At 37.0% G+C, this 14,560-nt stretch overlaps 1 protein-coding gene across 12 annotated transcripts in view; it reads left to right on the top strand.

Annotated features, from left to right (window-relative positions):
* RBBP8 (RB binding protein 8, endonuclease) overlaps positions 1 to 14,560 on the top strand; it is a 114,903-nt gene that overhangs the window by 61,971 nt on the left and 38,372 nt on the right. For 10 of the 12 annotated variants that reach the window (XM_065534016.2, XM_065534022.2, XM_065534019.2 and 7 more), the window contains 2 exons: positions 6,228 to 6,294; positions 13,182 to 13,357. In XM_065534016.2, coding sequence (XP_065390088.1) covers positions 6,228 to 6,294; positions 13,182 to 13,357 — 243 coding nt within the window. The remainder of the gene's footprint in view (positions 1 to 6,227; positions 6,295 to 13,181; positions 13,358 to 14,560) is intronic. The other 2 variants (XM_074022739.1, XM_074022740.1) reach the window with 1 other exon arrangement.

The following is a 14,560-nucleotide window of genomic DNA, read 5'->3' as shown; positions in this document are numbered from 1 at the left end:
ACAGTTTTCTCTCTTGGTATTTATGATATACTGTTTTCATAAGTATACTATTTTCAGTTTATTGTCCTTACCTATTGAGTGTAGAGTTTTTCTACATTCTTAGCTGCCTTCTTTTATTCTTTTAATACTTCTGTTAATCTTACTCTCTTATAACTATCTATTTCTTTGGGTGACCATCACCTGGATTTCCCATAAGCAGCTCACAATCAATATATTCAAAATCTAATTAATTATCTTCTTTTCCAAACTAATTCTGTCTTCTATTTTTTTCTGTTAATTATATTGCTGTCCTCTGGTTATTCAAGTAAGAATATTGAATATATGTTCATTGTTTTAAAAAGAGATAAAGAATATAACTTTATTCTGCTCCCAGAGGTAACTACTGTTAATAGTCTGATACGTATCTATCCCAGGTCCAGGTTTTTCTGTCTCTGTCCCTTGTTAGACCCCACTTCCCTCCCTTCTCCTTTTAATTTTAATGGGATCATACCATACTTTGTGTTCTAATGTGTTATTTCACTTTAGACTATGTCTTGGAAGTCTTTACATGTTAATATGTCTATAGATTCTATGGTGTATATGGGTGAACATGTGCATATATTTATTTAGGAATGTAAGAATATTATCAATGAGTAGAAAACTGTTACATCTCAATAAATATATAGTTGTTCCTTGTCATCTGTAGGGTATTGGTTCCAGGACCCTGACACATACAAAAATCCTTGGATGCTCAAGTACCTTATATAAAGTCACATAGTATTTGCACATAACCTACCCACGTTCTCCTGCATACTTTAAATCATCTCTAGATTCCTTATAATACCAAGTGCAGTCTCTACACGTCACTTCATTTGTGTGAATTAAATGTATTCAGTGTGTGGCAAATTCAAGTTTTGCTTTTTGGAACTTTGTAGAATTGTTTTTTCCCAACTGTTTTCCATCCACAGATTCAGAACTCACAGATACAAAAGGCCAACTGTAGTTGAGATCCACAGTCATATTATTGTTAGTACTACTGGAAATAATCTCCAGTAATGTCTACATATCTAATAGATTTCCAGCAACATTATCTAAAATAGAGCCAAAAACTCCAAGCTAGCAAAAAAACTTGTCTAGGTGTTAAAGTATAAGACAACATTTTTTTAAATGGCTGCATTGTATGCCGTAGTATAGGTGTCAATTTTTTAGCTATTGTCACATTAATGGACTACTCAACTTTTTGTTTGAATGTTTGAGAATTTTTGTTTTCTTACATCCTCTTCAGATTTGGGCAAAAATGTATTAATAATAATCAATCTGGTGGGTGAAGAATTATACCTTTTTAAAATTGGCATTCCCTGTGACTGTTCCAATCAAGTATTATTTTATATGATCGTCTTCTTGAGTGAATGGCTTATTTATTCTTTGCCCAGTCTTAAATTGCCCTATTTGCTGTTTGTATTTTTTAAGAGTTATTTATATATTATGGAAGGATTATTACACTTTGGTGGATATATTGTGCATATATTTTCTACCTTGCTTCCTGTTGACTTCATTTTTAACTACTTGACATGTGGAAGTTTTGTATATTTTCTTACCTTGTTTAGGAAGGCTTTCTCTACCCCCAAGAATATAAAAATATTCTCCAATTTTTGTACATACGATGTATGTATACACACACACATAAATTTGCATATTTAATCCATCTGGAATTTTTAACATGGAATGTGAAGTAGAAATTTACCATCTTTAGAGTTTGCAGGCATTCATCCTCAAGCTTATTGTCTCATGGTCAAAAGATGGCAGGTACTTTTTCAGGCTTCGTGACTGCGTTCATACAAGAAGGAAGAAGCAGCAACAAAAGGCTGAAATGAGCATGCCAGGAGAGTCTTTTAAAAAAAAAAAAAGCTTCTTCGAACATCCACCCAATAACTTTTGCTTCAGTCTCGCTAGTCAGGAACCACCCCGACCCTCCAACTCACCCCCATCGTTGGAAGATGACTAAGGATTTCTTTCATTAGTTTTATTTTGCTGCAGATTGTCTAGGTAAAAATATCATTTGCAAATAGTGACAATTTCATCTTTTCTCTCAATTATTTTTAGTTTCTTTTGGTGATTGTTTTTCTTTACATACTTTATTGGCCTAAGGGACTTTAGGCTACTGCCCAGAATAGCAGTTGATACATAATGAAAGACTAGACTATATTACATTTAAGTGTGCTATGGCCTTCTAGTAGATACGTGAAGTTAAGTTATGGATATTTCCTTCTGTGCCTCTTTTGCTAAGTTTTGCTTAATTGTGAATTTATAAAATTCTTAGCATCTGTTCAGGTAGTGAGTTTTACTGATAGCTTTTCTAGGGTGAACCAGTGTTTAATTTCTTTTTTTTTTTTTTTTGAGACGGAATCTCACATTGTCACCCTGGCTGGAGTGCAGTGGCATCATCTCTGCTCACTGCAACCTCCGCCTCCTGGGTTCTATCAAGCAGCTCTCTTGCCTCAACCTCCCAAGTAGCTGGGATTACAGGCACCCACCACCACGCCCAGATCAATTTTTATATTTTTGGTAGAGACGGGGTTTCACTATATTGGCCAGGCTGGTCTTGAACCTCTTGACCTCATGATCCGCTTACCTCGGCCTCCCAAAGTGCTGGGATTACAGTTGTGAGCCATCACACCCAGCCCCAATGTTTAATTTCTAAAACAGACAGACTTGATATGTTAATGTTTTAATTGGGGAGCGTATATTTAAATATCATTTTGTCCATTCAGTTTTTCTGCTGTCGAGGTTCTATTACGATCAAAGAATTAAGCCAGGCGCTGTGGCTCTCGTCTGTAATCCCAACACTTTGGGAAGCCGAGGCGGGTGGATCACGAGGTCAGGAGTTCAAGACCAGCCTGGCCAAGATGGTGAAACCCCGTCTCTACTAAAAAAAAAAAAAAAAAAAAAAACACACACACACACACACACACACACACACACACACACAAAAAAAAAAATTAGCCGGGCATGGTGGCAGGCGCCTGTAATCCCAGCTTCTCAGGAGGCTGAAACAGAGAATTGCTTGAACCTGGGAGGCAGAGATTGCAGTGAGCCGAGATCGCGCCTTTGCACTTCAGCCTCGGCGACAGAGTGAGACTCTCTTTCAAAAAAGAAAAGATCAAAGAATTAACTAGGATGCTTTGAATCATTTTTACATTTTTTTTTTTTTTTTTTTTGAGAGATGGATTCTCACTCTGTCCGCTAGGCTGGAGTGCAGTGATGCTATCTTGGCTCACTGCAACCTCTATCTCCTGGGTTCAGGCAATTCTTCTGCCTCAGCCTCCCCAGTAGCTGGGATTATAGGCACGTGTGACCACACCCAACTAATTTTTGTATTTTTATTAGAGATGGGGTTTCGCCATGTTGACCGGGCTGGCCTTGAACTCCTGACTTCAGTTGATCCGCCTTATATGCATTTTTAAAGTTAATATCTTAATTCTCTTCTGAATAATACAAGAATTTTAAAGCACTTAACTTTGATCTTCTTCTCCACTTACGTGCTGCTTTTGCCCAGTATTTCATTTCTGTGTAGTTTTCTCTTTTTTTAGCTAGACACTTGTTAAAAAAAAATTACCTTTAAGTAAAATTATCTTTTAATTAGCCCAAGGGAGAATCCTTGCTTTGCTGATAGTAAATCTTACAGGGACCCTACTCTAATGACTGAAAATGGGAGGGAAATACGCCTTGCTAGAGACCTTTTCTGTATGGATAGTTCGTCTTCTGAGTGTGAAAGTACGTTCTCTCGTGTCTACCATAAGTTACTTGGAAGCACTGCTCTGATTTTCTTGTCTTGGTATTTATTAATGACTCCTGTGTCAAAACTTTTAGAGATCTATCCTCATGACTTTAGCCTAAGGGCAACTATTAGGCACCCTTTGTTTACCCATTTAGCAGTTTGTGGGCCATGCTGCCCTGGTACCAGAATTGATAAGAGATTCTGCTGGGAAAACTCCCTTTTTTAAAGACCCTTTTTCGTTGGATTTTACCATCAACCTGAGCCTATTTTTAAATAATTCAGAAATTTTTTATAGTTCTGATCTGTTAGTGACACCCTTTTTGGCTTTTTAATATTCCAGTAGACTTATTTTAGAGTGTTGTCATTTTATTTGGATTTGGAGAGGGGAAATCAAGTAAACCATCTTAATCAGAAATCTAAGGTCATCTTTGACTTCTGTCAACCCTACAAAGGATGAGTTGCCAAATACTACTGATTCTGCCTCTGTTACGTTCTTGTACTGGTCTTTACTTCCTATTTATCCACCTCTACATAGGTCTAGATACTCATTTCTTTTAAAGACCACCTGACTTTTTGTCTTGTCCATATTTTCTTTTCACATTGGTATATACTGTATGTACTAACAAATCAGTCTTCCCATCATTCATCTATGAAAAATGATTCCTGGTAATCTGTAAGATAAAGTTTTAATTTCTTAACCTGCTATTGAAGGCTTTCTACCATTTATTATACCCAGTCTTTCTTTGTTCCACTGATTTTCTCTGTAGAATATAGTCTCCTGTCCAGCTCAGTTGCCCTTTTTTTGATGAATGCATTCCTGATCTTCTCAAGGGCTCAAAGTAACCTCTTTCTCCTTGGAAATTTCCTTGGTACTTTATTTGTACTTCTCGAATGCCCTTGTCACTTTTAAACCTATAAAACATGTTTATGTAATATCTTGTCTCCTTTGATAGACTGCACATTGCTTTAGGTCACTGTCTACATCTTAATTTTTTTGGATCCTCCACAAAAGTAGTTTAATAACCTCACATGTTGTAGATAGTCCAGAAAATTTACTCAGTGTAAGAAAACATGTTTAGCTTTATAAACCACTAAATTATTAACAAATTTTTTTTTTTTTTTTTTTTTTTTTTTTTTGAGACGGAGTCTCGCTCTGCCGCCCAGGCTGGAGTGCAGTGGCCGGATCTCAGCTCACTGCAAGCTCCGCCTCCCGGGTTCACGCCATTCTCCTGCCTCAGCCTCCCGAGTAGTTGGGACTACAGGCACCCGCCACCGCGCCCGGCTAGTTTTTTGTATTTTTTAGTAGAGACGGGGTTTCACCGTGTTAGCCAGGATGGTCTCGATCTCCTGACCTCGTGATCCGCCCGTCTCGGCCTCCCAAAGTGCTGGGATTACAGGCTTGAGCCACCGCGCCCGGCCAACAAATTTTAGAATATGACTAACCTTCTTTGGTAAAAGTTCATTGTATTTACTGTGACTTGATTTCTGGGATCTACTTCTTTTACTAAAGCACATGCTTAAGCAGTGACATCATAGTAAACATTGATGAGAGTTTTATGCTGGTTCCAGTAGAAGTTACAGCCCAAAACTGGATTTCTGCTTTATAAATTAAATAAATATAGATAGGAAAATTTGGTGGAGATTCAAACAAGCAGATAGTGCTTCAATGGGTATATTTAAGTTACTGATACCATAATTATTCATGAAATGTAGAGTGTGACTAAGAAGAAAATTTGATTTGATAAATGTGCTTGTTATAAAAATTACGCTGATATTCAGCAGTTTGGTGTTTTTTTTTTTTTTTTTTTTGAGACTCTTCCTGCCACCCAGGCTAGAGTGCAGTGGCGCTATCTTGGACCACTACAACCTCAGCCTCCCAGGTTGAAGAGATTCTCCTGCCTCCACCTGGAATAGCTGGGATCACAGGCATGCACCACCACGTCCAGCTGATTTTTGTGTTTTTAGTAGAGACGGAGTTTCACCATGGTGGCCAGGCTGGTCTCGAACTCCTCACCTCAAGTGATCCACCCACCTTGGCCTCCGAGTGCTGGGATTACAGCTGTGAGCCACTGCGCCCAGCCTATTTTATTTTTATGATCAAATTAATTTCAAGATAAGTGACTCTTGCTAAAATGGTATTTGAAATTAGTGGGACTGAGTAACCAGATGGAATGCTTTCTTGTCCTCAGTATGAATAATTATACTCCCTAGTACATGAAGTACTCTCTTTTGCCTGCAAGCATTACATAAAATTATCAGTTAATCAGTTACATGGGACTGGCACGGTGTGAGATGTAGTACCCCCTACCTAGTAACAAATTAGTTTTGCACGCTAGTGTTAACCCTGAATAAACATTATGATATAGGATTAGAAGTACTAATTTCTTCATACATGCTGACATATTTGAAAGCCTGACATAGATGTTAATATAAATATATTATGTGCCTTCTTTTTCGAATTGTTTTTAAGTGAATGAAAGGAATACTCTACAGGAAGAAAATAAAAAGCTTTCTGAACAACTCCAGCAGAAAATTGAGTAAGTATTTTCCCCCATCCTTGTTGGTTTATTTTACTTCGCTATACAAACCATGAAGATACTGTAAGAGTTGCGGATTTCATTTTTAAAATTATGAAGTGTTCTGCAGTTAAAAAATACAAAGAAAATCACTACATTTTTGTGTTTTGAGAGTATAGTGTGACTGCATCTCTTAGATTAGTGCTTGAATAAAGTGTCAACATTGTAATTAAAACATTTTAATTTTTATAATGATGTATTATACATAATACATTGTTAAAATACTTATATTTCAAACAGATGTTTGAGTTTTGTTAGCTCCCTTCCAGCCCTGTCCCAGAGCTTCATAAGTGTTTCGTCTTATATAGTACTCAGGCCTATAGAACTTCTTCCTTCCTCTGTTTTTCTCCCTCTTCTCCCCATTTCTCTTAAAGAATAAAAACAGTAACTTTTATCTTGTGTGCCACTTCCTCTTGTGTTTTATGTTTATTATTTCTAATTCTCACTGTGACTTTGCAAAGTAGTTTTATTATCCCCACTTTACAAATGTGGAAACCAAAGGTCACAAAGTCACATAACTTGCCTATCATTTTACAGCTAGTAGGTAATAGGACTGTCACTCAGACCCATATTTTTTCTGAAAAACCTCTTTTCTTTCCATTATCCAACACTGTCTCAAAAAAAAGAACATTTTTCTAGATATGATCTGACTAATGCAGAGCGAAGATGTGACAAACTTTTAGTTCCCATTTATATAAAGCTTATGTACTATTTTTGAAAACTTAAGATTCAAGATAATCCTAATGGCATCATAGAGTTCCTAAAGATCCTGTTGCGTTTAAGTAGACATCTGCAAAAACTTCGGCAAAACTATGTAGATGTAACATATTATTTTGGCTTAGAATAGTTATTTTTGTATTAACACATCTCACAAGTAGAATTATTCTTACCAGAATTATTTTAGGATAATGGATATCCAGTAGAATTCTGATATTCTTCCCGTGTGATCGGTCTACTGAATACTGGTAGCAAAAGGGAATTTTGAGGAGAGAGAATAATCAGATGAGGAAACGAACCTATGAGATCAGACTGATGTTATAAATGTTTATAAGAAAATGTCAGCACTTTCTAATTTTAATAATGCTGTATAATGAAGAGAGAACACAGGACACAGATCCACAATCTGTTACATACAATTCCAAAACCCAAAAGGTTATTTTTGAGATATTATTCACAACCTAACCACTGCAATGACAGAATGCTGTTTATAGTCTTTATCCCACTTCATGTGAGGATTCATATGTTTTGCTGTGAAAATATCAATGTGTTTGATTACAGGATGATGCTTCAGACTCCACTAGAGCTGTTATGTAATTATGTATATATGTTCTGCATTACTGTATTACTTTCATTTTTTAAAAAAATCTGAATTTAGAATCCCATCTTCTTCCAAGGATTTCAGATAAGGGTTTGTTGACCTACATTAATTTATGTGAAGTGATTATGTATGTACGTAGCTTATGGTATTTTGAACACATCAGCCTTGATCTTTATGAGTACCAAAAGGATGAGATACCAAGTGTGTAGAAGTTAACACAGAATTAGATAGACAATTGCCTCAAAAACCAATGTGTATAAGTTAGGTTGAAACTATATCATGTCATTTGCTTGGTAGACATGTGAATTCTAATTAGTTTATAATTTATTTTTAGTGTTATCAAGCACATACATTTTTCCGTTGAAACTCACCCATATTTTAGAAAAGAAGTGAAGGTGTGAAAGTTTGAAACTATAGGAAAGAATAATCATATAGATGAGCCTAAGGCATGTATGTTTATTTAGGACATGCTTAGTCAAAAGAGTATAGGAGATCTGATTGTGTCTTTTATTCTCATCTGAAATTTAAGATAGTTGTGATTCTCATGAACCAACATCTTTTGTGGCTTGGTGGCAAATAAATTACCTTTTGCTTGGCAGTCTTTTTTTTTTTTTTTAAGCAATTTCATCTTGTAAAGGCAACCTAATTTTCTCTGATCACCTAAACCACTGTCATGTTATGCTGTTTGTGCCTGAAATTCCCCTGAACTTTAAAAGAAAATATTATTTGACTTATATTTCTGCTTGTTAAATGCAGTAACTCTGACTCTTCTGAGCTAGTTTTGATATTACAGATGGCTTATATGGTAGGGTGGTTATTAGTGACACCAAAATTATTTGGTAAAATTTTGCCACTGTAAAGTTAAAAATGTATATAAAGCTAGGTATTGAGGTCATCATTCTCTTCATTTTGGAAAATAGATGTGATGGATCAGTGAAAGTCAAGGGAGTCTATATATGTAAGTTCAAAGGACTGTAGAATTCATTTCATTCAACCCCCTTCTAAATTGAATTCCTTATACAGCTTCTTTAACAAATAGCTATTGTTTGAACACGTCTAGTAGAAGTTTACTGTTTCCCAAGCCTATTTAAATTTAGTGAGACAGAATTATTAGAAAATTATTTCTAAGTTTATAGAAATTACACTGCTTATATTTCTGGATTATGACTTTGCTTCCTGGGACCATCTTAAACAAGTCTGTTCTCCTTTGCTACTTCACGACTCTTTTGATACATGAAGACAGCTCTCATGGCCCTCCTGAGTCTTGTTTTCTCTAGAGTAAATATCCTCTGTTAATTAACTGTGGCATTAAATATCGTCTGCTCATTCATGTGGCATTACTTTGACTCTTCAAACTGTGAATTTTTTTTAATGTTTTAGTTTGTCAATATCTGAATTAAGAAATCAATATTCTAGGTATAGCTTGATCAGTGAAGCAGTACTGCCACTTCCTCTACGATGGCTATAACATTACTTCGTTAAGGTTAAATTATGTTTTAACTGGGAATGTAAGTTCTTCAGAGTAGAAAAGGAAAAAAGCTGAATATTTAAAACTTTTTTACAGACTCATGAAGGGAAACCCCAGATCCATAATTATAGGTCTTTGGGGAATAAACCAACTAAAATAGTTTTGACAGGAATTTAATAGGGAGCAGGGGTCCACAAATCAAACAACTCAAGCCATCAGAAGGAAAAGTGAAAGCAGGACAAGTGTGCATAATTAATTTAACCAAAAACTGTGGCGTGAACTCTTTCCTTTTCTCAGAAAATCAGTGTGACTAATGTTTTAAAGAATGAACTTGATTAACGTATGGAGTTTTCTTTTTTCCTTTTATGACAAAGGAAGACAAAGCCAGCACTCATTTACTTAGTTTGGGCACCTCTAGTTAGAGCTAGTTTTGTTTTTTTGTTTTTTCCTTTTGTGATCCCAGCTACTTCCACATTGACTCTGCCAGGAAATCAATTTCTTCTCGTGACTCATTCATGTTTCAGGTTGAATTTTTATGACTAATAGGCAAGCAGGCTGTGACGTCATTAGTTAAAGCTAGGTCTGATAGATTTCACACTCCATTAATTTATAAGCCTTTCTCATATGACTTTAACTTACTGTTTTTCCAGAATAAGAGAATTACAAGAAGAGATTAAAAATTAGATATTAGATCTGTTGCACAGAATGGTGACTTAATAAATGATTGTATATTTCAAAATTGCTAACTAGATTTTAAATGTTTTTACTAAAGAAAAAGATAAGTATGTGAAGTGATATATGTTAATTAGCTTGATTTAATCATTCTACAGTGTAAACATGTATCAGAACATTTTGTTGAACCCAGTAAGTAGATACAATTATTTTGTCAATTAAAAATAAAATTTGGCTGGGCACAGTGGCTCACGCCTGTAATCTCAGCACTTTGGGAGGCTAAGGTAGGCAGATACTTGAGGTCAGGAGTTTGAGACCAGCCTGGGCAACATGGTAAAACCCCGTCTCCATTAAAAATACAAAAACTAGCCAGGTGTGGTTGCACGTGCACCTGTAGTACCAGCTACTCGGGAGGCTGAGGCACAAGAATCATTTGAACCCGGGAAGCAGAGGTTGCAGTGAGCCAAGATCACAGCACTGTACTCCAGCCTGTGCAACAGAAAGAGACTCTGTCTCAAAAACATAAAAATAAAATTTTAAATAATTAGATATTAGCTCTAAAGATTGTTCCTTGGTATAAAATATAGGATTAAAGCCTGCAAATAATATTGGTATAATTCAGGAAATTAAAGTGTAAATCTTTGTTGGGAAAAATTAGTCTTTGTCTTCCAATCAATGTTTCTTAAAAAATCTCTGTTGGTCATAGTTCATACAGTTTTCACTATGTAAGTTTTTATTTGGAAATAGTATTGCAAGTTGATATAAGTCTAATAGGACAGACTGATTTGGTCATGTAAAGCCTAGATGTCTGACAGACTGGTAATGGTTGGCAAATAAGGTCAGTAATGGTTTGACGTGGGAAAATCAATTAACTTTATTTTTACTCAACATTAACAATTCAGTTCAAACCCAATCTTTCAGTTACCATTGATCCTGAATTGAGTTGGGCAAGAACGTATGCCTAGATCCACACACATTTATTCTCTAGTGGAATCTGGGAATGTCTCATATTCACTCAACAAATATTTGTGCCATACCTACTATATGTCTGCAGTGTAGGCTCTTGTGATTCATCAATGAACCAAAGATCCTATCCTCTTAGAACTTATATTCTAACAGGTGAGCAATAGATACAATAAATTGCGGCTGGCCACCGTGTTTCATGCCTGTAATCTCAGCACTTTGGGAGGCCGAAACAGGCGGATCACTTGAGGTCAGGAGTTTGAGACCATCCTGGCCAACATGGTGAAACCCCATGTCTACTAAAAGTACAAAAATTAGCCAGGCATGGTATTGCGCGCCTGTAATCCCAGCTACTTGGGAGGCAGAGGTTGTAGTGAGCTGAGATTGTACCACTACATTCCAGCCTGGGCGATAGAGCAAGACTCAGACTCAAAAAAAAATCTAAATAAAAACGAGTAAATTGCATACTATGTTAGAAAGTGATAATGTTTATAGAGCAGAATAACAGGGAACAGGAGTACTAGGGTGTGTGAAGGGAGGTTGCAATTTTAAACAATACAATTCCAGCAGACTTGAAGGAGATTAGAGAGATAATTAGCTATGTGGATATCTGAGGATGAGCATTCCAAGCAGGTGGAACAACTGGAGCAAAGAACCTAAGGTGGGAGTATGCTCAGTATGTTTGAGGAACCTCAAGGAAGAGAGTGTGTCAGCAGTAGAGCATAATAGGGAAAAAAAGGGTCCGAGAGGAAATATGGGAGGGGCACCATCAGGTCATGTAGGATCTTCATGGATCGAAGGACTTTGGCTTGTGTTCTCAGTGAAATGAGCAGATGTGACAGGGTTTTAATGAAATTTCATCCATATGACTTAAGTCTTTTTGGTTGGTGGTTGTGGTTTTTGTTTTTTTTTTTTTTTTTGTAGACAGAGTCTCACTGTGTTGCCAAGGCTGGAGTGGAGTCGCATGATCTTAGCTCACTGCAGCCTCAACTTCCTGGGCTCAAGCAGCCCTCTTACCTCACTCTCCTAAGTAGTTGAGACTACAGGCGTGTGCCACCACACCCAGCAAATTTTATTTTTTAATGTTTTTTTTTGTAGCAGTAGGGTTTCGCCTGGGCCTCCCAAAGTACTGGAATTGCAGGTGTGAGCCACTGTGCCTGGCCTGACTTATGTCTTTTTTTTGTTTTTGTGTTTGTTTTTGAGATGGAGTCTCGCTCTGTTGCCCAGGCTGGAGTGCAGTAGCATGATCTTGGCTCACTGCAAGCTCCGCCTCCTGGGTTCGCGCCATTCTCCTGCCTCAGCCTCCCAAGTAGCTGGGACTACAGGCTCCTGCCACCATGCCTGGCTAATTTTTTGTATTTTTAGTAGAGACAGGGTTTCACCGTGTTGGCCAGGATGATCTCAATCTCCCGACCTCGTGATTTGCCCACCTCAGCCTCCCAAAGTGCTGGGATTACAGGCATGAGCCACTGCACCCAGCCCCGACTTATGTCATAATAGGACTCTTGTGACTGCTATTGAGAGTAGACTATAAGGGGTCCTAGATAAAAGTAACAGAAACTCAATTTTGAAGCCTTCTTGTAGACTATGAATAACACATTTGGTTAACAGTAGGGCCCTTAGGGTCTGACTGCTGAGATTTAAATCCTGACTCTGTTACTATTTTAGTAGATGACTTCTATATCTTCATTTCCTCATTTGTAAAATGAAAGTAATAATACCTCACAGAGTTGTGATAATTAAACTGATAATTTAAATAGTGCCGGGCAATGTAAACACATAACAAATATTGGTTGTTATCAGTGTTAGTGTTCTCATCCTGTATTTGTCAAGCGTGCCAATTCTACTACCACGATGTTTAATGTTCTTTCCTTTCCATATGTACTTAAAATATTCTAGTTCAGACCACAGACAGAGCGTCTTGCCGGGACTATTACAGCCGCTGTCTAATTGATTTCCCTGCCTCCTGTCCTTATGTCCCAATCTTGCACAATACTGTTAGATTGTCACATTATATCCAAGCTCTGAAACCCTAATTTCTTTCCTCTTGCTTTCTACATTATGTGCACACTTAGCTCGTGGCTCTCCTTCATGTTAATTCCAGCTTTCCCTTCTCCAACATAAGTACACAGTACTACGTGCCTGTCCTCAAACTGAATTCTCTCCTGATCTTGTCTGCAATGGGAAATACTTTTAATTTCACCTGAAGTGCTACTGACTATACTTTCTACTTCACTTCTCACAATAGTATTCCCCACTGGGTACTGTAATCATTTGTGTACTTATCTGCTTAGGTTTGGAACATTAGATACAAGGGATTACATCCTTTAGAGCTTCATGTTTGTGTTCTACTGTAACTCCATGCCGTGTAGTAAATGTTTTAATACTCATTGAATTGATTTTCTTTCCACTGTTATTCTTCTCTAGGAATGATCAACAGCATCAAGCAGCTGAGCTTGAATGTGAGGAAGACGTTATTCCAGATTCACCGATAACAGCCTTCTCATTTTCTGGCGTTAACCGGCTACGAAGAAAGGAGAACCCCCATGTCCGATACATAGAACAAACACATACTAAATTGGAGCACTCTGTGTGTGCAAATGGTAAGAGTTGGAGTTGTCCTTGGGAGGCCGAGATGGGTGGATCACGAGGTCAGGAGATCGAGACCATCCTGGCTAACACGGTGAAACCCCGTCTCTACTAAAAAATACAAAAAACTAGCCGGGCGAGGTGATGGGTGCCTGTAGTCCCAGCTACTCGGGAGGCTGAGGCAGGAGAATGGCGTAAACCCGGGAGGCAGAGCTTGTAGTGAGCTGAGATCCGGCCACTGCACTCCAGCCTGGGCAACAGAGCCAGACTCTGTCTCAAAAAAAAAAAAAAAAAAAAAAGAGTTGGAGTTGTATTTTCGTTCTCTGGTTTTGTAAACCAGTGTTCATCTACTAGTTTTTATGTTATTCGATCTAGTGGAAAGAAAATAGTCACTATTCCGGTATCCCATGGTACAACTATGAGTTTAACTTCTATTCATAAAGTGACCGAGGAGGCATTTTCTGCCCGTGTTATGTATAGATACATGTTGTCTATATGACATGTAAATGTACCACATTTTATAAATATAGTTAAATAGTTTCTTTTTATTTTAAAAATATTCCTATGTGTATATATCCAAGGGGGATAGAAGGAAAAAGGAAAGGAACTTAATGTTAATTTCTACCTCCTGCGTACCACGTATTATGCTGAGTGATTTGCATATATTATTGCTATGTTTTAATTCTTGTAACAGGCTTGTGAAATAACTATCAGCTCTTTTGTTTTATAGATGAGGAAAAATATGTTTAGAAAGGTTGAATAACTCACTCAAGGTCAGCTATCATGTAGATGAGTCAAAATTCAAATACAGATCATCTTAGCTTTGAACTTTTGTACTCTCCAGATCTTGCCACATGGGTACTCCTGCCATTGGAGCTGTCTGTAACTGGCTATTTTTATTTGTTGTAATTTGTAGGAGTTAGTGGTAATCAAGAGATGGTGTTATAATGTGTCCACTTTGTGACTTTTCAGTGGCATGTTTCTAATTCTAGCCTAGTTTATCATTTCTGCTAAATGCTTTAAAACTGCCTTTTCACATAGTCCCAAAATTTGTTATGTGCCGTGATACAAGTATTACTTTTAGTATTAATCTAGAGCAAACATTAAAGACTTTAATTTTTAACCTAAACTATTTGGAACAAGGAAAGCATGGGGAGCGGGGGATATATACGGATTTCTATATTTGTATAATACAAATAAATTGTTGACAGTAAATA

Source organism: Macaca fascicularis, chromosome 18 (assembly GCF_037993035.2).
Source record: "Macaca fascicularis isolate 582-1 chromosome 18, T2T-MFA8v1.1".
Classification (NCBI taxonomy): Eukaryota; Metazoa; Chordata; class Mammalia; order Primates; family Cercopithecidae; genus Macaca; species Macaca fascicularis.
Note: the sequence above shows the minus strand (reverse complement) of the source record. Positions and strands in the feature narration are given on the sequence as shown.